Genomic DNA, 27,025 nt, shown 5'->3' with positions numbered 1-27,025 from the left:
GTACCATCTGTGCAGTCTGCAATTTTGTTGAAGAAAGATGTTGAATCTATTTAATATTTCTTGAAAAAGAATTGATTTCTGTGTATTTTTTTTTCACACTGCATCAAATTAAGGTTGATTACGTCGATTAAGCATCATGAGGTGGAGCGTGAGGGGTGGGTCCCTATTTTTTATTTATTTATTTTTGTTGTTGCTGGGAGTTGGAACCCTATTAGTTAGGTTGCTTAATATTTATGCTAAGTACTCTTTAAAATACCAGAATAGGGAGGATGGTGTAGGTTTAAGTTTATTAGATTGATCAGTATTGCTGAACTATGAAATTTTTTTTTTTTTGCATACAGGTATAACAGAATAGCTTTAGTGTAGTTGTTGTTTTAAACTTGAGTATGAACTTATACAAAATGCAGAAAGATATTTTAAAAACAGTTTTGTTGATTAAAAAACACTATATCGGATTCATATCGGTATCGGCAGATATCCAAATTTATGATATCGGTATCGTTATCGGACATAAAAAAGTGGTATCGTGCCATCTCTAGCCTGTACTGCTCCTCCAAGGACCAGGCTCATACAGCAGGAATAATGAGCCACTATTCTGTTATATTGCAGTGTACCAAACAAGCATACACAAAAAGAGAGACTTCAGGGGTCAAGGCTTGGCACTGGCTTTCTTTCTCCCTGTCTCCCACAAGCTACACACACACACTTTCCTATTTCTTTCATACTGTACTTCCCAAGTGTGTAGGGGTCACCATGGAAACCTTGTCTTTTGCAGGAAACGGCCGAGATGTTGTGATGAGGTCTCGACAAAAGCTTATTGATCTACAAGATTTGGTGCCCGTTTAAAAGAAAAATCTTGCTTTGTGTTGTTGAGACTTGTAATCGATATGAAGAAATCCCTGGAAACAAACTTGACGAATTGATACTCTTGAACTATTCAGAGTTTATGGGTCTGTGTTTATGGGTTATTTCTGGCCTGTAGTTTGTTCCAGTAGATCATTCTCACTGTATTTGGTTGTGCTTTGTATACTGAGTGGTGCATGTATATATGAGTGTGTGTGTTCCATGGGTACTTCCTGTGGTTAGCTCTGTGCAGCAGAGATGATTCATGACTTTCAGTGTTGTTTGAGAGAGTGAGAGAAAATTCACGCTATAAATTTGCCTCTTTCCAACACTCTATGTCACACTCATAAATATACACACACAAACAACCACACACACACATATACTCCCGAGCTTACACTGTTCCAACTCCCACACAAACTGAAAAAAGTGTGCATCTTCATTTATGCTTTTTTAGGGTAACTGACACAAATGAACCAAAAATATCTTCGCATGCAGTCATTTCACATTTCCTCTGACTAGCAGCTCGTGGTCATGGATATAAATGTCATAATCACATAACAATAGGCAACATTTGCTCAGTGTTTTCTTATAAATTCACTCGTGTAAATAAGCACTTTATAGGAACGGGGTATTTTCAGAAGACTGCCTCCTAATATGAGACTCCACTATCATACATTATCAGGAAAAGCTGCAGCACGCTTGAGTCTATAGTACAAAGTCCCTTTTTTGTGGTCCTGCAAAGGCTTTGTGCTGCGTTTGTAGCTCAGGTCACAAAGAATAGCCCACAGGAAGTGAGAAGAGCTACAACGGCTCAAGAGTTCGAAAATATAAAGGAGAAATAAAAGGCCAGTATGCCTGTGTATATATGCCTGTGTATATATGCCTGTGTATATATGACTATATGACTCTTCAGTCACGCACATTAGCAACAGCAATAATAGCAGCCCTATACTCAGGTCTATGCTCACCTTATCATTGTGTTATCTGAAAGGGGAAAGTCCGCACACAGGAAATTCACACAAGTTCACTTACAGTATCCATTTACAGTTCAGTCAACAATTTTCCTTTTTCAAATGAAGCCACAACTTCCTGATTACTGATTTTCCTCTCTTCTTTGTTACTTTCTTTTTTTTCTTTTGCTCGCTCTGTTTTTTTTTGTTTTTTTTTCCGAACGTTGCGTCACTGGGTTGTGGTTTACTCACTACTCACAGTGCACAGGAAGTGTGTTGTGGCAAAACAGGTCCCTGTCACTGTTTCCACTCCTCACTGAGGACCACAGAGCTAAATTTAACGCCAATAACAAGATCACAGGTGCCCAAAATACTCACTTCCACATACATCGAAGTTTTATTTAGCCACCCGTAGCTATTTTTACTTAACCATGTTAATATACTTATGTCTGGGCTGAGGTTACCTTTACTTTGTGACGCAGTCTGCCACAAAGGAAACAGCCTAAACCAATTAACAAGCTGTAGGATTAGAGAGGAGCTAGTGAAGTCAGGACAGTTAGCCACTAAGACACAACTGACCATGACGGTCACATGGCTGACGTCTAGCCAGAAAAGAGACTGACCGACCATAGTTTTGACGTAGATGTGATGTCACTGATCATTTTAACGGCTTAGCCATGAAAGTGTGCCAAAGACAGACAAAAACACAAGAAGTGAAGTCTGTTCGTATCAAAGACAACACATTCCATAGATATGTATCATGACTGGGGTCAGGTCATGTGCCTAAGACCAGTTGCTGAATTTAAGGAAGTGAAATGACAGCCACGTCAAAATCGGTCAAATCTGGCATCATAAGTCAGCGTAAAAATAGCATACGATGGGCTATTTTAACCTTGTGGCTCATGATTTGACACCACAGGAAAGGAGAACTAAGAAATGGGCGCTGAATGGAAAATGCAAAGTGAAAGAGAAGAGGGACCAATTACAAATACATGACATGGAAAAAAACAAAAAAAGAAGAAGGGGAAAAAAAACAAACTAAGGGGAAAAAATAACGTTAAAATTGCACCGGCGTGACACTGCTGAAGATATTCAGATCACTTCCTGGACTGTATCAGCAAAGAAAGAGCAGTATCAATATCAGCCCCATTATCTGGAGCAGCTCTCCTCTCCACCCTTTGTGTCAAGGGTATTGTGAGGCCTCGGCTTAACCCACCTCCGTGCGCTGGCATTCAGTTAGAATCAGTGCGGCTGTGATGAGGCGGGTTGAACAAACAGACCGGCGGACTTGGACCGCGGCCAGGGCCAGAGTGGGTTTCAGTCCAGCTAAAGTTACACTCCGCTTCTGCTAGCTCAGTGTAGCTGGAAGCAGAAGCCAACTGTGGGGCAATTACCCAAATGCTGCCGAGTCATGTTGGTCAAAGTCTGGTCTGCGTTCATGTGGGGGTGTGTTTCGCCGCATACACACACACACATAAATACACTCAGAGTACACTGCTGGTCTGTTCACATTGTAGAATCAAGATTGTTTGAAAGACTATATGAACACATAATAGTCTTAATAGTTTCAGTCTGCTAGTTTACATCTATTGCCTTTCTTTTTTCCCCCCCTGTTAGTACTTCCTGCCTTCTCTTCATTTTCTCATTTTCCCACATTCATCCCTAATTCACACCATGTGGATGTACATGGAACTTGGATAGCCTGATGTAAAGTAAACCGGACTTTGGAGAAAGTCTTATTGTCACCAGCACAAAAAAAAAGTGAGCCAGCTAAAAATAGACAGATTTACTCCACCCCGTCCTCAGAACCCTGCAGGAGATCAGGCTCGGGAGTGCAACTGTAAGGCCGGGGTCACTGTGTTACTATGGTGACACAGCCACGGCAGCATATGTGTGTATCCAGGAATAAGGGTTTTATGTGAATTTTGAATGTGTGTGTGGCTGCTCACTTTCTGGGCCTTGTGTCTCTCTACCAGCAGCAGCAGCAGTCTCCCAGCCACTGTTGAGAGAGAATGTTGGGTAACAGAAGTCTGGAGTTCCCCTGGACTCACTCCAGACCTTCTTTCCCTCCTGCCTCTCTTCCCACAGTCCTCCCCTCCTTCTCCCCTCACTTCCACTTGCTTCCCCTTGTTCCTGCTGGCTCGTTCACTCATGAGTGATATCGTGCGTGTGTGTGTCCATGTGGACATTTTTCCCAACAGCCTGTACTGTAGAACTCCTGGTTTATTTTTTCTTCTCACAGTCGGTCATCTCCTTTTCTAATTTTGTTTTTTTTAGCACTTTACACACCAACCTTTAGCAGAACTCAAATTTTGGACCATTTTTTTTTTTTCATTTAACCCTGATAGACTCTGTTTCCCTATAAAACCATTATGTAGAACTGATCCCAGATCAGCGTCTGCTGTCTCAGCAGCTCACCACATCTGCTCTGACTCATTTTTCTCTGGTTCCCCATTCCGAAAATGAGAAATGAAGGCAGCTTTTAAAAACAATTTGTGCCTATTTGTGGCTCTATCCTAGCCCAGTCAGACTATCATCATCAGCGCATAATCGTCACCACCGTCATCATCATCATCATCACCATCATCACCATCATCATCAAAGCAACAAATCGATGATGAAACACTACTGCTCAATCTAGAGAGAGGATTGTTCAGGTTTAGGTGGGCAGACACTTGCAAAAACTTACAGGATTCAGAGATTGAAAGGGAGTCATCCATGCCTTATCTGAAATTATTAAAAAGACCAAGTCTATTTATAATATGATCCAGATTTATTACTCTTAGCTGTTTGGGTTTTTTTCCCCTTAGTAGAAGCTTAAATCCTTCAGCACAGAAAGATACGAGAAACTGATAAAGAAAAAAAACAGTAGGTGTGCAAACGTGATACATGTCAGCAAGGCAAGACAAACACTGACTTGGCTTGTCTTAGCATGTTCACCTGCACCCACTTCACTCAGCACTTAGCCTTCGTGCCAGAACAACAAGCCGCTGCACGCTTCTCCCACAACAGCACACAACAGTAACCTACCCTGGTTTGCACCCTGCGCTGACGAAGCACCGCGTCACAGTTTCCGAAACCTCTCCTTCCACCTTTGCATCACCATGCATGACAAAAAAAAAAGAAGAAAAAAAAAAAAAGAGAAAACATAAAGTAGGAGTATTAGTAAACTAACAGGTTCCGTTTAAGAGTTACATTCAGTAGATTCAGAAGAGAATTAGGAAAACACACACTTCCATCCAAATTACTTCCACTTTCTGAAAAAACTTTGGTTTAAAAGTGTCAACTTCATAGTTAAAGCAAATATTGCTCATTGAGTTTGTGATAAAACAGAATGGCTGAGTTAGACGAGGGAAACACACTGAGTTAAGGTCAGTAATTTATAAAACATGCAAGAAAGCAAGTACCAGAAATGAGTGAGTCACAGCTCAAGAAAGTCTTTCTCAGGAGATTTGAATGTTTATAAAAAATGTTATATGTGGTGTTTTAAGACCGCCATCTGAGAGTAAAAGGGAAACTTTATGTGACTGAGCAGATAAGTGACTTAAATTAGATATTTTTATTTGTCTGGCTGCCCTTAAACAAGACCACAGAGTCTGGGACGTCTGAGCCACAGCCACTGAATGAGAACGAAACACAGTCTACTTCCTCTTTCCACTCATCAGCCGCTTGCTCCACTCACGGAGCAACGGATGTGATGTCACTTCCTGTTTGGTTTTCAGCTGCACTGCAAGCAAGCACAGAAGTAGCAGCTTGGTGACAGCTGCGAGTGGAGCTGGAAACATGCAAATAAACAGGGTCAAAGGTTAAAGCTGGCTGATTGTAAGTGTTTGTAAGCTCTCACAGCTGCTTTTAAAGCCACATTAGAATCACTTAACTCTTTTTTCTTTCTTTCTTTTTTTTGCTTTAAACTTAAGCTTGTTGTTTTTGACTGCATGGCTTTTACATAAGTGTTTCCAAATCAACTTTTGCAGCAGCAAAATCTCAGAAATCACTGTGGGTGATATATTTGCATAACACAACAACCAGGAGCATACACATATCACACTTTCTTGCTTACTTCATAATCCAGTGGTTCTGTCTTCTGTGTTTTGTGGTCTGCAGATTTCTAAGAGTGAGTTTCTCTCTAAGAAGAACCAGTTACGAACATATATTTAATGCCCTTTGTAGTTCTCATTGCCATTGCCAAAGCTATTTGCATTCATGGCATGACATGATGTGACACCGCTGTATAAGGTTTTTTGTGGAGCTAAATATAATGGATGCAGTACGCTCAAGTTGTTGCTATAAATTGGTCCACGTGTGTTTATCTGCACTTAAAACATCATAGCCCAATTTGATCATTTACACCAAATCGCTTTGCAGACCTCTGAGAGTCCCTGGCCCCTGCTTTGAGAACCGCTGGCCTAATATATATATATCCTGTATTATCTCTTCTGCCAAAAAGAGCGGCAGTAAGAAAACTCCAACTCCTTTGCCTCATCATCTGTCGTTAGTTGAGAGTCTCTTGGTGACAGACAGGCAGGCACTGTGACACCCAGCCCTGGTAATAGAAGGCAATTATAAGCCCTGGCAAGAGCTGTGGCAATGGGGAAAACTTTTATACAGCCCCCCTCCTGGGGCGCTGACATGCAGACACACTGAAATTAATTGCTACAAAACATCAGACGAGCTTGACGCACACATGCGCGTAGTCAAACTCCTGGAAAGGAGAAGGATGAAACAATGCACATCATGCAACGTTACACTGATGCGCGTGAGGAGGAAGAAGAAGAAAGGGAAAGCAGCAAAGAAAAGCAGTGAAAAAACAAGTAGATCCCTTCCAACAAATCATGTTTTCATCTAAATAAAGAAGCCAAAGACAATAGACTCGGGTACCTTGGAGACCAGGAGGACTATTTCTCCATGGCAACCAGTGTAGTGTGTGACAATGCCGCAGTGCGAGGGTTTGAACTGCTAAAGCTGTCTGGGAATGCAGAGATAGATGGGGGAGAGAGAAACTCAGAGAGTGAGACCCACGGAGGGCTGTCGGTGTGCTCGTAATGAGAACACACACTGTCACAATCCCACTGCGAGAAAAATGGAAGTTCATGACTTTCCAGCTCACGTTATTTTCTTTTCTTTGACTCTTTAAGTCAATACAAAGACAACTCCTGTTCCTAACTAAATTATGACACTAAGCCTGTTTATGTTTCCGACAGTGCAAATCCAAATATATTCATAAGTAAACATTTCTCTGGTGTTGCTATGGAGTTGTTCCCTTGTTAGAAAAAAAAAGAAAGAAAGGCAGCACCATGTGGCCCTCGTACAAGATTTATTTTAATTGTGTGGTGTATTGTGGCCAGGAGAATGTCAGACTATATGCTGGGTGTGTGCTGTCGACACACTTGTGGATACATGTAGTCGTGTCGGCCCTTGGACACGATCACGCCTGTGTAAACGAGGTTGCGTTCGATGTGCCACGTGCGTTTGTGTGTTCGGATTGCAGGACAAATAACGGAGCGTGTTTGTCTTTGTCGCAGTTCTTGTGGCAATAAAACTATTTCAAACTTTTCACTTCCTGTTTGATCGCTCCTCTTTATACACGTGAAAGCCCAGGTTCAATGGAAGTCCATTGTTCCACGATGTTGTGGGTAAGTTTTTTGTTTTGTTTTGTTTTTAAGATCTGGAGTTCAGCGTCAGGCTACTGGATGTTTTCTTTCCAGACTGTGCACCGCTACAAGTTTCAACAGCGTCCTCACCCATTTCTCCTTGTCAGCATCGCCCGACAACCATCAACATGCAATCTCCTTTGTGTGTCTTTAGTTTTATTTGCAGTGCGCTTTATAAAAATTCATTACACTGTCTGCCGCCAGCGTAGGCAGAAAAATATTCCCTCAGCTCAGCTGAACTCTCACCCTCCTTTAATGTAAACACGGCTCACTAGTCACGTTTCTCCCATTAAGGTAAATGCTTGCATTATGTATGAATCTAGTCTCCTTAATCCAGTTGCGCCATTAACCCGCACCGCCAGTCTTTTTCAAGGCCTTTCATAAAGAGAAGTGGAGACAACTCTGACCCTCTTAATTTGTAATGGATAATTTAAAGCATTAGTGTAAATTAGATTACCGGTAATTACGTATCACATAAGATGTGTTCTTCTCCGGCTGCAGCGGGATTTGAGTTTACAAGATGTGCTGTTGAATCTTCAGTCTAAGTGACCCAAAGTGACATTTGGCCCTCGAGCATAGACTTCTGAAAAAACCATTGTCCCGTAAGCCAAATGCTTCTGACAGATATTCATTTATTCATTCGCCCCTCTTTCTATTTTCTCATTTGTTTTTCTCTGCAACGGCCGCTGCAGTTATTGTTGTTTGTCGTCTTGTCTGTCTGCCTCGTCAGCCGTCATGCCTGTTGACACACGGCACTCTGAGTTAAATGATTATTGTGTGATTGCAAAGAGTTGCGGGGCTTTCTGATGGAGACCTGTCTCCCCAGCCCTGTAGGCTATCCCACATCGGCAGTCTCCAGCTGGGGATAGATGGGAGGGGGGAGGGAGGGCTGGGGTTAAGGTGGGAAGGGGGAGGGAGAGGGGCTTTACCTGAATCAGCCCGTCATGCCTGCCCTCAGGCTCACCTGTCAACAACCCACTAACAGTCGCTTTCACTCTCTGTTGCTTTCTGGCTCTTCTTTTCCATCACTTCCTCTGCTCCTGTATCTCTCTTCACTCATTTATCTCCCTGCCTCTCACCCTCTCCACTCATTCACTTCACTTCTGCTCCGACACAAAAAACAAATAACTCTCACCTGAGCGGATGTGTCTGCGTCTCCCTCACTCTCTCTCTTTCTCTCTCAGACTGTCATTTTCACTTCACAGCAAGTTATTGGAAACAGCTTTGGCCATCGGACTCAAGGAGACTATTTGTCTTGGCAACTTCTGATCTGACTCAAAAACTCAAATAAACTCTGGAGAATAACTTAAAGGTTTGTGTGTGTGTGTGTGTGCTTTAACTGTTTGCATGACAATGGGTTTAGAGAGGTCATCCTTTGAGAGACGGGTGTGATTTCAGGGTAAGTTTACCAAATTTTCAGTAGCTCAGGCAATGTGTTTTTAGCTCTTGGTTCCGGAAAGGAGAAGATAAAAACCAAACCGTCTCCCCTTTTTTGCCATTTTCTCAATAAATGTGAAGGTCCAAGAAGTGAGCGGGATGACGGTGTGGCCGTCTGATGCAATATTAAACCCACACTGCATAAAGTGTCTCCTCCACAGAAACAGATGTGGCCGGGAAGAGCCCTGTCAGACTGCGGACTAAAGCAAAGTTTAGACTCCTGACAAAAAGCCGAAGACTTTTAGTGGAATGAAAACAACTCTGTTTTCTGTCTGCTGTGAGTACGTGTGCCACGAGTCACGCCCAAACATCTTCACTAAAGAAAACAAATCAGTTGCTTTTCAGTCTGGACGCTGAGGCCACATCTTTCTGCCTCCCTCACTCCCCGTCTCTTCCTGTCTGTCTCTCTGCCCATGTGAAGACGTCAGCACTGTGAGCAGCACTTCCAGCCAGCTCAGTTAATCAGCCAGAATGAGGAGTTTTAACCCAGTGTGTGATGTAAACTTGAAATAAATTTGGTTTCTGCCTGGTTTCTTTCTCTGCAAACTGCATGGCATAAAGTGACTGAAGAGGATGGGTGTATTTTAAACGTATTAATGAGCAAAAATGAATAAAGGTTTTGCCATTTTTAAAAAAAAAATAGAGTGCATGGTAAAAAGTGCACTGTTTATACAAAAAACTTAACTTTGAAATCATATGTATTTACTTAATTTCCAACACTGGAAAGGAAAAAGTATTTGCAGTCTAGATGCTAACCTCAGCAACTACCTTCAGTTGTTATCTCAGGTACAGTTTGTGGTAAGGTTATTTGGATCAGATCTCACAACAGTCAATAACAGCACAACAGGTGCCTTTTGTCAATTCAATATGACTTTGAATAAATTTTTTTCCAAGCAGTCGAATCAGAAGTCACTAATTATTATTATTTTGATCAGAAAAACTAATGTACACAAGCTTCTCGAGTCTATAATGTTTCATCAAACAGAACCTCTTCGCTGTGGATGATGAATACTGAGCTGACCTGTTTTTTTGTATCCATCGGTCCTGTCAGCATGCTGGGGTCACCCACGGATTATGGCACAAGAAAGCGTTTTGTAGCAACCTTTAAATGTTACCCGTTGCTGTGAATGCTGCACAGTGTGGGGAAGCCCCGACTTTCAGTGTGCTGCCGGTGACTCATCCGGAGCTGAAAGGTCAGGGGTCAGCTCTTTTGTCATAAGCATCAAACAAACAAGCTGGGTCCTCTGTGAGTCACACACAACCTCTGGGGCACATGGCAGGGTTGGGAGGGGGGGGTGTCTGTGTGATGTTTTTGGTAATTGTTTCTCTGTCACCTTCCACCTTCACGAGGCAGCAGCAGACGGATATGAAGATGGAGCAGCTATTGGATGCCGCAGCTCTCTTTCTCCGTGATACACCACAGCCATTCCTGCTCCACAGCCTGCGGGGTAATATGACAAGGAGGGATGCTTGCACTGACTGAGAGAGCGAGCAGATTGTTTTTCAAACATCACTGGGGCCTAAAGCTTTAGTAGGTCAGCTCCCATAGTAAAAGAAAACTTGTGATCTTAAAGTCTCGCCGCTAAACACAGAGCCTGCCTTCCACACTGGCATTCCTGAAATCCTCTCAAAAGGGGGGGCATAACTGTTTCAGAGTAGCAACAGGTGGTGTGCTGTAATCTTCTGCATTGTATTGTCATGGGCTGTGTTAGATTTCAGTAAGCGAGCCAAGGTTTATGATGACTGGAGCACAGAGTGACGGTGTCAAGTATTTAAACAGACACACGTTGCTGGATGTCTTCCCCAAAAGGCAAAAGGCAGTTTCCAGAATCCCATTAGATCCATTTGGCTTGTCACGCGTGTCAATTAGTCCAAATTCTCTCTACATGTTTAAAAAAAAAAAAGGTCAGGGAGGCATACTCTTGTTGATGTCACTTTAAAAAAACTTTGAGAGAAAAATGACATTTATCAAATAGCCTCCTATCATGTTCTCAGCTTCTCTCCCCATCACTGTGTGACTATGGGCTAATATTCAGCCTGTCACTCTGCCCGAGACGATCAGGCCTCCGCTCTTCTCCCATTTAATTATCAACTCTGGCTGTGTATATAACACATCCAGGCCACATCTAATTTTTATCATAATAAAAAATTGCCCCCCTTCACACACACACACACACACACACACTTTCCCACATGCTCGAATAAAACTATGAAACTATGATCCTGTGCTCCAAAATAACCAGGACCCGCTTTTTTTCTTCTCTGTGTCATTACACTACCCCTCCCACCCTCGTGTCTCCTCTGCCAGATTGTGTAACATCCAGGCTTCAGTAGCTGTCATCACCCACCTTCTAATCCTGGTCCGCCCATCAGGGGAGCACACCTGTATGCTAATGGGGAGGGATTGCACCACGGCTCGGTGTGGGCAGCCCAGGAGGTGAGGCGATGTGACGGAGGAGTGGGAGTGCCTGCCTCCCTGGCTGCCCTGTCTACCTGACTGACTGCCTGGCACTGGGTTCTGAAAAATGCCAACACAAAGCTTGATATTTGCTCCCACATAGATACCGTGGGTGAGAGGATTTTCTTTCATTTTCTATTTTTCTATCCTCCTACCCACCTTCTTCATCTCTTTTTCTCCACCTGCCTGGGATTCTTTCAATTTCACATATTTACTTATTGCGCTCACCTCCCTGTCATTCTATTGTTCCAACTCCTCTTCATGGATGCTCTTTCTATTGTTTTTTGGCACATCTACCTACTTCCTCGTGTTTTCCTTTCAAATCAGGACATGGTTAAATATTAACCATTGCTCGTGCAGGATATGCTTATGTGTGTGTGTGTGTGTGTGTGTGTGTGTGTGTGTGTGTGTGTGTGTGTGTGTGTGTGTGTGTGTGTGTGTGTGTGTGTGTGTGTGTGTGTGAGTGAGTGAGTGAGTGAGTGAGAGAGAGAGAGAGAGAACAGGGGCATGACTGTTGCGTGTAATGTTAGTTATCTGTTTTTTTCCTCATAGGTCACCGGAGTTTGATCGGGTGAGGACTCCTCTGCCTGGTTTGTGTGGGCAGTTATTTTGAACTTACCGATGAGAAGAAACCGCTGACCTACATACACAAATATGCAAAAGTACACACAGGTCCTGAGCATCTACACACGTAGACTAATTCTCCTTCTCCTGCCCTTACAGCATCTGGCTTCCACCCCCTCCATGCATCAGAGTGAAGAGAGGCCCAAACAACCACTGTGAACTGTTTATCATCTTTATTACTTTATTACTTTTCTGAGAGTTTTCCCTAACCTGATTTTATTACATTGTCATCAGATGATGAGTTCTCTCATCTGCTGCTCTCTGCTCTTTTCTTCTTTGCTTTTCCACAAATTTATCGACCTTGGTAGCTGATGCATGACAGCGGTGGTGGATGCAGACAGGAGTTTAGATTTGGTATCATCACCTTGCCACATTTAAAATCATTTTGCGTAACTCACCATCATTGTAGGCTGTCTCCTGGTCTTTTATCGTCAAAGTAACAGGCCCATGGAGGAGGAGAATTCTTGTAGCTGAAAAGCAGAATGTAAATCCAAACGTTAACTGTGTGTGTGCACGATGACAGGCTAGCATTTTTTTCTACGCATTGCCACATACCTTCAAAATGTATTAGATTTATACGTCCAGTATCCGGATGAATAAACAGAATTACACATTCTCCAGCAGCGACATCTACTCCAGGCATATTTGGATTTTGTAAAGGAGCCTCTGCTCCAGATCATTCATAATATATGACAGAATTTTGCTATCACTCTAATAGGGGTAAACAGAGACATTTGCCAGAGGCTGAATGGAAAATGCCTGCAAGGGGATGCAATCCAGCAAAGACCAAACGCCAGTTGTGCGTACCTGAATGATTGTTTTGTTACCACATCAATCGATCCATCGATCTATGTCAGTTTTTTCAATCAGTCCGATTGTGATAGCATGCTTGTGACAGCGGCATCTGGATGGGGCAGTTTAAACTTAGTTCAAATGCCTTTTATTCACTAAACCCTGAATGTAAATCAAATTATATTCATCGGCAGCATCTTTTCTCTCCCTCCCTCTCCTTCTCTTGGACCACCTCAAAGTTTCCTGCCCACGATATTTCCCAATAAGGTTGCTCACATATAGATCCAGTCAGCAGCAAGGGAAACACATCGATTTCCCGTCAGCTTCCACCGAGGAGTGTAGGAGCCCTAGCCGAAACTGGAGCAGCCGGGGTAACATCGGTATCCCGCTGGCGTCCTGGCAGCTGTGCACAATGTTGTTAACGCGGCCCATTAAGCCGCTGAGTGGCAGAGAGATTCCCTGAATATTGAGCAGGGGACACCCCTCAATTAGATAGATCGGTCCGTACCTCGTCAGCAGCCGCACCTATCTGTCCTCATTAATCAATGACACCGCCGAAAGAGATGGAAAGTTAATTTAGGAGAAGTTTGCTGCCATCCAGCAGTTTGCAGCCTCCTAATTCTCAGACCGCTGCTTGAGAATTGTCCACACACACACACACACACACACACACACACACACACACACACACACACACACACACACACACACACACACACACATATATATATATATATATATATAACCCCACCGGAATAAGTCCTTAAGCAGAGGTTTTAGAGAAACGCTCGTCCATGCAACAAGTATCAGTAGTTGTTGAAAAAAAGGGCGTTAAAGTTGTGCGTGAGCTGGTGTTGCAGTTGGGTTTTGCGTGTTTTGGACCCAAATTGTTGTACAAGTTGTTGGAATTGTGTTTAAAAAGCGTTCGTCGTGTTTTTGGCTTGCTCTGTGCGTCTGTTTAAACACTAACTCGGTCCACGCAGCGCAGTTCTTCTGTTTCACAGAGTGGTTACAGGCGAACCGCGAGTTAAGCTGCGCTTTTAAACACAGGACCGTAATTCTGTCGCTAACATTAGTTATTGTGAGCGTTGGACATGATTTGCACTCCATTCTCTCATTCGCTGCCAAACAGCGATCGGCTTTGCCAAAGGAAGCTCCAAATAAGGACAGGGGAAATGGAAACCCACCGGAATAGGTCCTTATGTAGTCACGACCTTATAAGGCACGGCGGAGCAGGGCTTTCCGGCAGCAGCGCTGCCTGCTGCACAGATGGGAAATCCAAATCAAATCTATGGGACGACCGGGAGAGCGCAAGAATAATGCTGCTGTCTATGAAGATACATTGATTCGGGAGAGAGGAAGAGCGGCGTTGTCTTCACAATTTACTGTTAGAGCTTAATATAAAGTCTCTCCTCTCTGTTTCCCCCCCCCCCAGGCCAGCGTCATGTGTCCTCCACTGCAGTGCCTAAATATGGGCTTCCTATGCTCCAAATATGGACATCTACGTCACAAAGCACATATAAAAGGAGCGGGGAAACCTCTCGGCTCATAGACAGCCCTGAGAGCCCACAAGAGCAACTGTTAGAGCCGAGATAGAGAGACAAACAAATAGATCTCACTGACAGAAAAATCACATTAAAAAGTAAAACGTCAACTCAAAACAACATCAATCCAAAAAGGTAAAAAGCCTGAATTGGAGAAGTAATTTATTACAAAAAGTCGAAATTAATCAACAGATTAATTTTGATGAATCTTAGGGAATGAGTATAAAGGAGACGTTTGATTTTTTCCGAAAAGACAAGTGGATCTTTACTCACCTCTAAGAGAAACACGGACAACGACAGGACCACGGGAGAGCAAGAGTCACGGACTAAAGACAGAAAAGCTGCATCTTCCTCGGCATCAGAAGAAGTGTGCAGCGCTCCCTGAACGGGGCTAAGTGATTCCTTCCACCTGCGAGGCACCGCTCTGCTAACGTGCGCCCAGCCTCCACGCACTCAACACCAGCCATCAGCGCAGTCTCAGCCCTGCAGCTTCAGCACCAGCAGAGGATGGCTGCAGCCAAGACTGAGATGATTCTCCCAGCCCTGCAGAACTCCGAGCCCCTGAGGTTCTCTCACTCCCCCATGGATAGCTACCCTAAGCTGGAGGAGGTGATGATGCTCAGCTCTGCAGGGACCCCATTCCTCTCTGCGTCTGCACCAGAAGGTGCCGGTTTTGGCTCCGGGGAGCCAGGAGACCAGTATGACCACCTCGCTGGAGGTAAGATCTGGAGATTTTTTTTCTATTGCTTCTGGTTGTTTATGCTGCATTTAAAACCGAATTAAACGCATCTGTAGAGCTATAATGAACCAAGAAAGAGTTGACAGAAACAGCAATGCAACTTACAAAAATATTATTTATGTTTGCTGTTTATTGCTATTTCACTGGATTAAACAGTCATGCTTGATTTAAGTTGACATTTAAGATTTTTAGTTATAAGTCTGCTGCATGTAGTTTTGCAGTCTTCCCCTTTAGCTCACTTAACACTATTGTTTAATATTATAATTCTGTTAAAACTAAATACAGAGAAATAAAAACACCTTACTTAACACTAATTTATTGATAGCTCTATATCCTTGTCAGGTCTCTAAAGACTCAGACTCTGCTCTGCTACCGCATGCTTCTCAACACTCCTACAGCTCAATTCAAATTGCATTTCCAAAAACGGCTGAACTGCAGTTTCGATGATCAATCGCCTCTGGCTCTGTGATGGGTTTTAGGAATCCGAACGCTGTGCTTGTGTGTGTGTGTGTGCTCGAGCTTGTGAAAGACAGGAAGTAGGAAAATAAAAGAAAGATTGAGAGAGTTTGAGCCAATGTGTTTAGAAAGCATGCGGCTTCTGTTGCTGTTTAGATAGACACACTTCTAGGGTTGAGGGGTAAAGAGTTTAGTTTGAGGGTGTTTCTCTGTGTGGGCACCTGTCTGATCTGTGACAGGAGAGAGGGGTGACACACTGTCCACTGCTCTGGCAGGTTTCCCTCTCCCTCCCTCTGGATATTGACAGTTTGATTTATGTCTCTGCTTTCTCTGTGCTCCCTGCAGATACGTTACCTGATATCCCCTTCAACTGTGAGAAGCCAGTGGTGGAGCAGACCTACCCAACCCAAAGGCTGCCCCCCATCTCCTATACAGGCAGCTTCACCCTTGAGCCCGCCACCACCTGCAGCAACAGCCTCTGGGCAGAGCCGATCTTGGGCCTGTTCTCTGGGCTGATAGGCAATGTTGCGCCCAGCTCTAGCTCTTCCTCCGCAGCCTCACAGACCATCTCATCCTCCTCCTCTTCAGTCCCATCTTCCTCTTCTTCCTCGTCTTCTTCTACCTCCTCGTCCTCATCTCAGAGCTCCAGCCTCAGTTCTTCGATTCACCACAGTGAACCCAACCCAATCTACTCAGCTGCCCCAACCTACTCCAGCTCCAACTCTGATATCTTCCCAGACCAGGGCCAGGCTTTTCCCACTTCAGCTGGAACAGTGCAGTACCCACCCCCCGCTTATCCCAATAGCAAGACCTGCAGCACAAGCTTCCCTGTGCCCATGATTCCTGACTACCTCTTCCCTCAGCAGCAGGGAGAGATCAGCCTGGTCCCTCCTGACCAGAAGCCCTTCCAGAATCAGTCAAGCCAGCCCTCCCTGACTCCTCTTTCTACCATCAAGGCTTTTGCAACCCAGACTGGTTCGCAGGACTTAAAAAGTGTCTACCAGTCCCAGCTAATCAAGCCTAGCCGCATGCGCAAGTACCCCACCCGGCCAAGCAAGACACCACCCCACGAAAGGCCGTACGCTTGCCCCGTGGAGACCTGCGATCGGCGCTTTTCACGGTCTGATGAGCTGACGCGTCACATCCGCATCCACACAGGTCAGAAACCCTTCCAGTGCCGCATCTGCATGCGTAACTTCAGCCGCAGTGACCACTTGACAACGCACATCCGTACTCACACCGGCGAGAAGCCTTTTGCCTGCGAGATTTGCGGACGCAAATTTGCCCGCAGCGACGAGAGGAAAAGACACACAAAGATCCACCTACGGCAGAAGGACAAGAAAGCAGAGAAGGTGGGGGCAGTGGTCGCAACAGCAACCCCGGTCTCAGCAGCCTCACCTCCCTCCAGCTACCCCTCTTCCATCACTTCCTATCCTTCTCCAGTGTCTTCTTACCCCTCTCCAGTCACCTCCTGCTACTCCTCTCCCGTCCACACTTCCTACCCATCTCCATCCATCGCCACCACCTACCCATCGGTGTCCATGTCAAGCACCTTTCAATCCCAGGTGGCCTCCTCCTTCCCCTCGTCAGTGGCATCCAACATCTACAGCTCCCCTGTCCCCACCCCGCTCCCAGACATGCAGACCACCCTTTCCCCAAGGACAATCGAGATCTGCTAAGAACGAGCAAAGACAAGAACTTTTTTTAGTCTCTCCGTACCTCTCTTTCCTTAAGGTTTTTTGAGGGGAAAGAAATCAGCATCAAAAGGACTTTGTTTTTCCCCCTCCAAAAAGCACTTTTCTGCTCCCTGTGCAGTGTTAGGTGAATCTTGAGATTTACCTGAAAGAGAGAAAAAGACACATGTCAAGGACCGGGCAAAGACAATAGAAGATGAAAAGGGATTTTTTTTTCTGTCTCTAAAACAAATGCAGCACTTCAAGTGCATATGGGACTCTGGAGACAGAGAAACTGGCAAGTCTCTGTTATAGGTACACAATAACCATGAGACAAACAGATCGCCTGCAGTTGAAGTACAGAGGCATGTTCGTCCTTGCAGGCGGTCATACAGTACTAAAGACAATGAATGATATACATAAGCTATCATATATGTATATTGTACATGTGCCACGTTTCGTTTTTATCATTCTTTGGTACCACTGATGTGAACAGTTGTTTGCATATTTGCATTGTATTATTTGAAGTGAGCAGGGCCATATTTTCTACATACTTTCTCTATTATGTAGTGATGATGCTGTGATACGTTTCGACATTGTTTGAAGAAAAAAAAAACCGCACTTAAGTATTCAAGCATGAGTAAGAGTGATGTTCGTTTCTGTTTGTAAATATCATCCACTGGTACTATCTCTTTCTCTCTTTCTCACATGTGACATATCGCTCAGTTATATGGAAAAACAGAGAAAAGAAAAAAAAAACATTTTCTTTTTTTTTTTTAGAAAAAAACTTAAACGCTCCTGTTATTTGGTGCCTTTTGTGAAGCCTTGTTGATTGTGTGACATGGCTGAGCGCGAGAGACGATGCACAGCATCTCGCCTTAAGGGTTGAGGGACTATTTTTGTTACAGAATGTACACAGAGGGAGTGAAGGGACGAGCTCCGAGGGCACCGCTTCATTTTATCAGAATGTAAGCAAAAAAGGATAAAAATTATAAAGTCTATTTTTGTAAAACTGAAATGTAAATATCTACATCTTCAAGAGCTGGAATGTTGAAGTTACCTACTGAGTAGGCATGGGATTCTTTTGTATGTTATATACATGCAGTTCATTATTTTGTGGTTTATCTTTATTTTGTAATTGTGTTTGTTAAAACAAGTGACTGTTTCTGGCTTCTAAACACATTGAATGCGCTTAACTGCCAACGGGATATTTGGTGTACAAGATATCCTTCCAGAAATGAAATATAAATAAAAATCTGAATATATATGTATATTTGTTTTCATGTGCATTTTTGAACATTTTCACTGGTTCTTCAGGCCACCTTCGTTGCATCAAATCTCCACTCTTGATTTTGCCATGCATGATGCTCGTGCTTAAATGGTATACATTTCATCAGCTTACTTGTTAATTGCCGGCAGATTATCAGTGGATTTACAGCATAGCTTTACATCACAGAAAGTTGCCCTTTAATTTAAGGGCAAATCTGCAAGGCATGATCTTGTGGAAAGTCTCCATTTCAAACCCTCTTATTAATGATAACGCTAACCCATGACTCCCATGCCTGTAAACACTGAAGATGAGGAATTCTTATCTAGATCCCACTTGCTCTTGAAGATACCCAGCTTATCTAAATTTCCATTTCTTTTTAGATTTTAGGATATATTGCTGGCCCTCACCGTTGACTAAACAGCCTACAAGCAATTTGATCTTTTAGCAAAAGACCAAAAAATAAGAAGAAATATTCCCGTCTGTACAATGATGGCGAAATGAGTTTTAGGTAGGGATGTCTGAAACCAGCTGTGCTTAGACATGCACGGGGTTATTTTCATGGGGTGCAGGTGAAATCCATCACAATATAATTACCTTCCTTTCCGTGGTTGGCGAGATGCTGTCACCTCGTAGTGAATGAGCTGTAACACACAATTGGGCAATATCTGTGTAGGTTAGTCTGAACTGTTGCATGGCAGCAGCTGAACAGAATGGCCCTGAAGGTTTAAATGCTGTTTCTTTGGGTTTTCAAGCAGAATATAATAACAGCTTACTCGCACCATCATTACTCATCTGCCACTGTTCCCTAGGCAAGGAACTCTTGCTACATGTTTGAGTATGGAAATAAAACAGCCCGGATTTTTTAGCCTATGTAGACACACACACTCACACGCACACACAATCCCTCCTCTCGCAGAGCTTTGGAGTAATTTTGTGTTGTGAAATGCACTAACCAAAATACTCACAAATGCAAACACAGCTAAAATAGAAAGCAGGAAAACAAGTAGAGGAGAATAATGGAGGGAAAGGGAAAATAATTAAGATAATTGGTCTCCTGATACCAAATTTCCAAATTTGGTCTGATGAGCGTGTCTGTATATCGGTGTGTGGGTATTTGTGCGTGAACAGTACGCAGGCATCTCTGTGCAATATAGACATCTTTTAACGACTCAAACTACTGTAGTTACTTCACGCTGTACGTCTGCATGCTGCTCATGTACAAGTGTGCAAACTATGCCAAGTTACAAGCTTTTGTTCTATTCTACTGTCTTTTTAAAGCTCGGCGTCCACCACCCTCACTTCTGCTGACACTATGTGTGTGTGTTTGTGTGTGTGTGTAAGCTGAATTATGTGTAAAATTAAAGGAGAAAAAAAATGCATTATAAAGTTACAATGGTCCATTTTCTTGGATATTGTCTTCACCGCTGCTACACTTTCATAAATATTTGAAAGTGCAGTAGAAAATCACACAAACACAAATCAGCATTGTGGTTGGTCTCTGTGCTGAGTTAAGACACCTTGATGTTTAAATTATGATGTTCCTCACTCAGAGCCATATCTAGCCTTTTTTTAGGCAGATCTTGAAACTCCTTGTGTGGCTTAAAATCCCAGAATCTGTCATTTCCTGTCATTGTTTACAGAATTATTTTGGTTCTTGGCTGCAAGAAAAAAAAGCCATTCAGCAGCTTTTGCATCACAACTTTCTCATATTACCCTGCTTTTAGGAAAGTCCTTCACTCAATGTGAAAACCACACACGGCGCTTTTCTCTCAGTCCTTTCTCGTGTTAGGAGACAGTATTTCAATTTCAACCAGTTTTGGTCAGACGGGGGAGGCTGTGCCGCGACTCTGTCAGAGTCCAAAACCAAAATGCTAGAAAGAGAAACGGGCCAATATTGCTCAATGTATTAGGGAATTGTGTACCCCATCACATCCTTTGATTCAAGGCTCTTCGTCGCATATCAAAGCTCACGCACTGGGCCTGTTCTCTTTAGGGAGGTGAGAGAGGAGTGTAAGAGGATTTGGGAGTGCAGATGCGTTGTGGCTTCACTCTGTTGTAACTCACAATGGAGCCACCTCACACCCCCAGCGGGCTTCCATTTCAAGAGCCCTGCCTTTGTTCAAAAATGTATTTGTTCTCTTATTCTTTTTGGGAACTGTGTAAAACAAAAAAGAACGAATGGCGAAGAGAACCATCCCTTCTCCCTCAGCCCTACAACCCCGTCCCACTGCCACCTTGTTGCCTCTCTCTCCCTCTCTGCCTGTACCTCTCTCTCCCTCTCTGCTAGTGCATATTTTGCTGGAGATGCTAATGATCTCCCCCCGCTGTATTCTGATGCAAGGTCTGTCTACACTTTTCCCTTTCATCCACATACAAATGTGCTCTTATTGCCTCTTCGCCCTCGGGCCTTTTAAGATGCCTTTTTGAAATATGCCTTTTGATACGCACATCATTGGCCAAGTCCCTGCAGTGATTAGAGCTCTCTTTAATGTGAGCAAGTTAGAAAGTGAATGAGGGGCTCCAGGGCCGGCAGCTATCCGTTCTCCTCTACCTTCACCCCTTGACATCTGCCGGCCCGCTGGGGGGATCCCAGTGCCGGGTAGGATGACCCAGACCCATAGACCCTGCTGGCCATCCTCCATCTTTTATCTCCACTTGGAGATTAAGCACATGAGGAATGACACTGGAGGATCGCTTTTATAGATACATGGTACTGTATGCTTCGGGGCCAGATTCCTGTACTTTATCATAGGAATGTGACAGGAGGACTGCTCTCTAATGTCTTTTAAATATGCTCCATTGATCTCATGTTCAGAGCCTCACTCTGCCTCACTGGGATGGCTTTTTTTTTTTAAATCTTGCCAAAAGGGAATGCAGAGTCGTCGTCAGGTGCTTTCTCCTGTTCTGCCTCTTGCACTCGACACCTGTTGTGTCTTTTTGGGGGGAGAAGTAGGTTATATTGAAACTGCTTGATTTCGAACCTCCTCACATGTACATTTCACATAGATTGCAACACTTCTACAGATATGGTATTCAGGAAATGTGCACAGGCTGAAAAGGAGTTGAGTCAAAAACTCCATAAGTTATGACACACCTGGACAAAAATGCAGTCGTTCTGTATTCAGATGTCTTCTCGGGTTGCAAATAAGGGGGGGAAAAAGACTCCAGTAAACCTGAAACAACAGATCCTCTCTGTGAATCTAAAGACACACAAGCGCATAATAGATTGTCAGAATAACACAAATCTGTTCACGGTTTCTAGGTTAAGATGTGTGGATGTGTGTGTTTGCAGTGTACCTGTTCAAACACACGAGATATAAGAGCAGCGTAGCTTACAAGCATCTTTGAAATTATTTGCGGCACACAAAAGAGATTTTTGACGTATCACTTCCACAATAATCTACAGGTGTCCTGGCAACTTTAGCTCTACTTAATAAGCCATGCTTGTTTGATGTACATGGCTTTGAACAGACAACAAAACAGTGCATGCTTAAGTACCTCCAAATATGACACCTCTTCAACTCAGCATCAAGTACACTACAGCTTTACAAAAGGCACCTGGGTGGCTCTGAAATGCAAACAGGCCCTCATAAGTCTTTATGTGTCAAGGCTAGTAAGTGGGCTTGAGTTATTTTATTTTCTGTCTGTTAGTCGGAACATCATATGCAATCCCTGAGCAGGGTCTGCGAGGCTGGGTAAATAAATGCAGTCATGCCTCTCAGAGTTTTCTCTTTTTATCAAAAGGGGACGCGTGTTGTGCGGCGGATGGCTTCCAAGTGCACTTTAGAGGCTTCTGACAGCACCGTGCAAGACCTCAGTTCCTAAACAACAATCATTTAAACAAAAAGACTCATATAAATGTTTAGATTGGTGAGGAGTGTAAATTATTATTGAGATTCTCCCCATTTCAAATGAAGCAACAGAGTTATATTTCAGCGCCATTCAGTTTTCACAGCAGCCCGGATTATAGGTGCGCGCTACAATATTCTGATTATGTGATTGTGTGTCTGCAGGTTTCAGGACTGAATATAACTCAAGACAAATTTGCATTACATAGTTTGGCTTTCTGCTGCAGCTATTATAGACTGGAAATAGAACCATAAAACAGGCACAAAATCAACTACTGTGCTCCGTGGGTCAGATCAGAGCGACCTTTGCTTCACCGTGATGCATCAAAAGCTGAAAGAGACAGAGGCTGAACAGAAAATCTCGCTTCACCCTCCAGATGTGCCCTGCAGTGACTTCACCACCTGTCACTCAAAAGGCGGAGGCCAGGTGTTTGTTCCAGCACCGCAGCCACCTGCTCTGAGATACAGTGCACACACTCGCTCACTTGCATACACACACACACACACACACACCGGTAAGTGCGCTGCTTTTCCATAGAACATCAGCACTGACTATAACTTAATCTTACCCCACTGCCAAAAATGATCCGTAACCTACTTGTTAGGTAATACCTGTGGATCGAGTCAATAATGACTGAAGTGAAGGCCTACAAAACTACAAAAAAAGCCCCAAAACTGCATTGCTAATACAGGAAAGAAAACCTGCATTACTAGTTCAGGACCAAAGATAAGAGCATCAGGACTACCAGCAGTAGAAAGAGACATAATTTATCCCGGTGTTTTATAGTTTTGACTAACATTAACAATAGTTCGGTGCGCTGCGCCTGCTGTGCTTTCATAATGCAGCGCCAGGTATTACAAAAGCACCCCTTGTCATCTGCCTGCTGCTAAACCTCATTTGAAAGCGGGGGCATTATAACGTACACAAAACAGGATATTCGTGTTTCAAATGAATGTAATTTTAGGCAAACAGGTTTATGTGTGTGACTGCATGTAAGTTGTGTGTGCGTGTGGGAGTGCATACCTAAGTGTTTTTGCCATGTGTGCCTATATGCAGGAGCCTTTTAGGTGTTATGAGTCTCAGGGGTGACAGCATGATCGCGGGGGAGAGGGAGAAGTGAGAACTGGGGTGGAGGAGGGATACGGGGAATGTATATCATCATCTGGCCAGGTTTTTCTTTCCCGCCCCCTCACTACAGCTGTCCTCCATGTCTGATGAAAGCCTTGCGCTGCTATATTTGTCCCTCAGTGATGAGGTGGAACTAATGGCTACTTTCACACCAGCTGATGTCATCAGCGTGCTGCGTCTGGGGAGCAGGAGTGTGGGATACCTGCTGGGAGCTTCTGTTGTCCAACAGCACACGCACATGAACACAAACACACGCACATATGTAAATGCTCATATGAAGTCATGAGCTCGCTCGTTTTATACCTGATGCTCTCATCGGAAACTCTGAGGACCGGAAATTTCAAGGGTCTGTTTAAAAGAATGGATTGCTGCCTTTGCTGAAAGTTTAATTAGAAAACTAATAACACTTTTATGGCTACAGGTAAATATGAAGCCAATAGCCTGTGAACTTAACATAGCAGAAAAGCAGGGGGAAGTTCTGTTCATATTTACCTTACAGACACCCGGGAAGCGTGGTGTCATAAAGAGCATTTTCCCAAAATGTACTCTTCCTTTAATCTAATCTAATCGAATTATCTGCTGATTTATTTAAATACAAATCTAATAATCTCTTCCTCTGCTTCCTCTCTGTGCCTGTCCTCATCTGCCTCCAGCTAGTTAAAAGTAAGCAGTGTGTGGCGTGCCGAGCACAGCCACATCTCTGTCACATCAGCACCGTTAGGTCCTCATTTAGGGCCTGTGACTGCATGCAGTGGCATGTCAGCATCTGTCAGCTCTGTCAAGTGTGTATGTAGGCTTTTACGCTTCCTAATGTGAAACAGTTGACAGGTTATTACTGCCTTGACCACAGCTATAACCCAACTTTAACCTGGGAAATTTTTGGCTGGGTGCTCAAATGTTTTGACAAGGTGATAGAAAAGTAAAGTTTTCTATACAGTCGACTCAAAACATTAAGCCTAGGGTAAGCTGTACATTACTGTTCCCTGGCTATCATGTTTCCATTAGGATACATCTGTGATCAGATCATAAACTCAGTATGCTTTCAACGCTTCAATCGTTTGGCTATAAATACCTCGGATGCCCCCTCGGTGAAATTACCCCTCAGCAGCCCTATCTCCTCTTGCCTTCCATCATTTTCATCCTCTAATGTACGTGAAGCCGCCAATAATGGTGCTAGATTACAAAGAGTGCGCATAGCCCGTGTGTGTATGTTTTTTTACAGCTCGGAAATATCCCTGCAGTTAAGTGTAATTTATACAAAGAGGGCCACACATTTGACCCGTCGACGTGCACATGCGCGCGCACACACACATACACACACACACGGTCCGCTGTGCTGTCTCTGCACCTCAGGGTGCAAGCGTGTGTGCTTGCATGTGTGTGCATTTAGCTCTGTACACTGCTGCTTAATAGAGTCCTCCATTGTGAGTAATGACCCCAGCTCTTTTCTGTTATTCTATCCAGACCAGCGGGCTAAAAGCTGCTGTAAAGATGAGAACGAGGGTCTCTCTGTTATTCCAAGGCAGTAAAAAATGAGGAGAAATTGTCGTTAAATGAAAGGCTATTCTTCCGCTTTGCCGTGCCCAAACACACTTTGTCCCATCTTTCATTCATTTCCTCCAACATTATGGGGATGTTAAAGGTAAAAGCACAACATTAGACTTTTACCTTTAACATTCGTAAATCAACAACAAACAATCGTTTGTTCTCCCTCTGAAGTGTTTTCTCACATAATCGCACAAGCACACATAAATTGTCCTCTGTCGCCACAAACACCAACATCACCACTCCATCCATGCGTTGGTATGAAGCAGCAGAACTACACTATTCTGCTTCTCTGCAGCGAGTTATAACGTAATCTCCCAGGGAGACGTGACAGGATGTGTTTATTGTTTATTTGTGAGTTTTTGTGTCTCAGATTATATTTCCACACCCTGCTCGTCTACGGTCCATCCTCTTTCTCCCCTTTAATTCCTTTTCCTCAGTCTGCTGCTTTTCCTCAGCATGTGTGAGCGAGCGAGAGGGCAGGTGCACGACTTAAACTTGTCGCTTTTGCAGATTTATGTCTGATTGGAGCACTAGCTGTTTACCAGGAAACATCTGTCTGTATATTTGTCTGTCTGTCTGGGTGCAGTCGAAGCTTATTGTTGAGACAAATGCACAGATGTTCGATCGATAAGCAGTGACGCATGAGCCCTCGACGTGGTTTCAGCCACTGACTGAAAGTATCTGGGTTTGAGTATTTGCTCCGATTTCTACCCATCTATTCCATTTCCACGTCTTCTGAAATGGGAAAGCAAGGAGGAGAGAAAACACCGGAATCATTAAAGTCAGACTGAGAAGAGTTTAAATACAACACGGAGATGTCTTTCTGTGTGTGCAAGTCTGTTTGCTGAAAATTAAACGGAAACAGCACACACTTGAATGCCAGAGTTTAAAGTAAAAGCGCTTGTGTGTGCATTTTCTTTGAACTCGGGAGTCAGAAATAACTTTTAGCATTGCACAGAGGCGCTGATTTTCTGGTACAGTTGTGCTTTGAGCTAACATCAGCATGGAGTCTACTAATTAAGCTAATAGAACGCTACAAAAATTCTAGCTGGGTGATCGCTGTCATATACCCTTTTAGGTTTATTGTAGGCCAGTGTGAATTATTTTACATCCAAGACTGGCAGGAACATAATAAGTTGTCAGGGTGCCTATTTTTCTTAACCTAAAATGGACAAATTAAGAAATGATTTAATTATTGTGGTAGTAGAAAAGCCAAGAATTTATTTTTCTGGGAAACACAAATATCTGTGTCAAATTTCATGAGTATTCATCCAGTAATTCTGGAAATACAAAACAGATAGACACCCCAGAGCTAAGTGGATCCATGGTTTGCATGCTGTAGAGGTATATGCAGATGCTATCCACATGTTGATCATGCTGTCATTAACTCCTATGGGTTATTAAGTAGACGCATGGCTATGCTAACATAGCACCAAAATGTCATGCAAAATTCCTGGCTGCATTCCTGCAGTCACTTAAACTGTAATTGGAGCAAAGAATGTATGCTGACCTGTGAAGTGTCTGTTAAAGCAATAAGCTGCGAGCTGTAGTCTTAACAGGGAGCGAAGCACAGAAAGAGAAAGGGAGGGAGGGAGCACTGGAGTTGAAACCAGAGATCGGGCCCAGCCCTTCCCAACTGGAGGCCCACCACCACCACCCCTGCAGCCTCCTTCAAGCCTTCATGTGATCCACTCTGCAGAAGCCAACTAGTAGAGGAAATGTCAGTCTTCTAGCTAGCCAGGAAACCACCGTGCCCAAACATGGAGTTTCCTGCCCTGACACAGCTCTTCCTGTAGGCTATGTAAGGACCTTCCTGCTTCTCCTCTCTCCCGCCTTCTCTCTCTCTCTCTCTCTTTGTCTGTCTCTGTCTGTCTTCCTCTCTCTCTCTCTCTCTCTCTCTCTCTCTCTCTCTCCCACTCTTTTGGCAGGCTGCCCTTCGGCAAGCTGCCTGGATGCTAGCCTTTTTCCCCTCCCCTCTTGCAATGTGTGTTTCTGTGTGCATATGCATGTGTGTGTGTGTGCTCATGTTTACATTTTATGCTGGTGTGTCTGCTTGCAAA

The 27,025-nt window shown here is 43.8% G+C and overlaps 1 protein-coding gene across 1 annotated transcript; it reads left to right on the top strand.

Moving 5' to 3' along the window:
- The first annotated feature begins 14,291 nt into the window (after positions 1 to 14,291).
- Positions 14,292 to 18,441, top strand: egr1 (early growth response 1). The gene is made up of 2 exons (XM_026191562.1): positions 14,292 to 15,020; positions 15,843 to 18,441. The coding sequence occupies exons 1-2, from the start codon at positions 14,810 to 14,812 to the stop codon at positions 17,174 to 17,176; spliced, it is 1,545 nt and encodes a 514-aa protein (XP_026047347.1). The 5' UTR covers positions 14,292 to 14,809; the 3' UTR covers positions 17,177 to 18,441.
- The last annotated feature ends 8,584 nt before the right edge of the window (positions 18,442 to 27,025 follow it).

This window comes from Astatotilapia calliptera, chromosome 2 (genome assembly GCF_900246225.1).
Source record: "Astatotilapia calliptera chromosome 2, fAstCal1.2, whole genome shotgun sequence".
NCBI lineage: Eukaryota > Metazoa > Chordata > Actinopteri > Cichliformes > Cichlidae > Astatotilapia > Astatotilapia calliptera.
This window is presented reverse-complemented; position numbering and strand designations above follow the sequence as displayed.

Bases quoted from the DNA above. Each gene is read 5' to 3' on its own strand.
- egr1 (XM_026191562.1), top strand. From the start codon at position 14,810: ATGGCTGCAGCCAAGACTGAGATGATTCTCCCAGCCCTGCAGAACTCC. The intron at 15,021-15,842 runs GTAAGATCTGGA...TGCTCCCTGCAG, and splicing joins GTATGACCACCTCGCTGGAG to ATACGTTACCTGATATCCCC.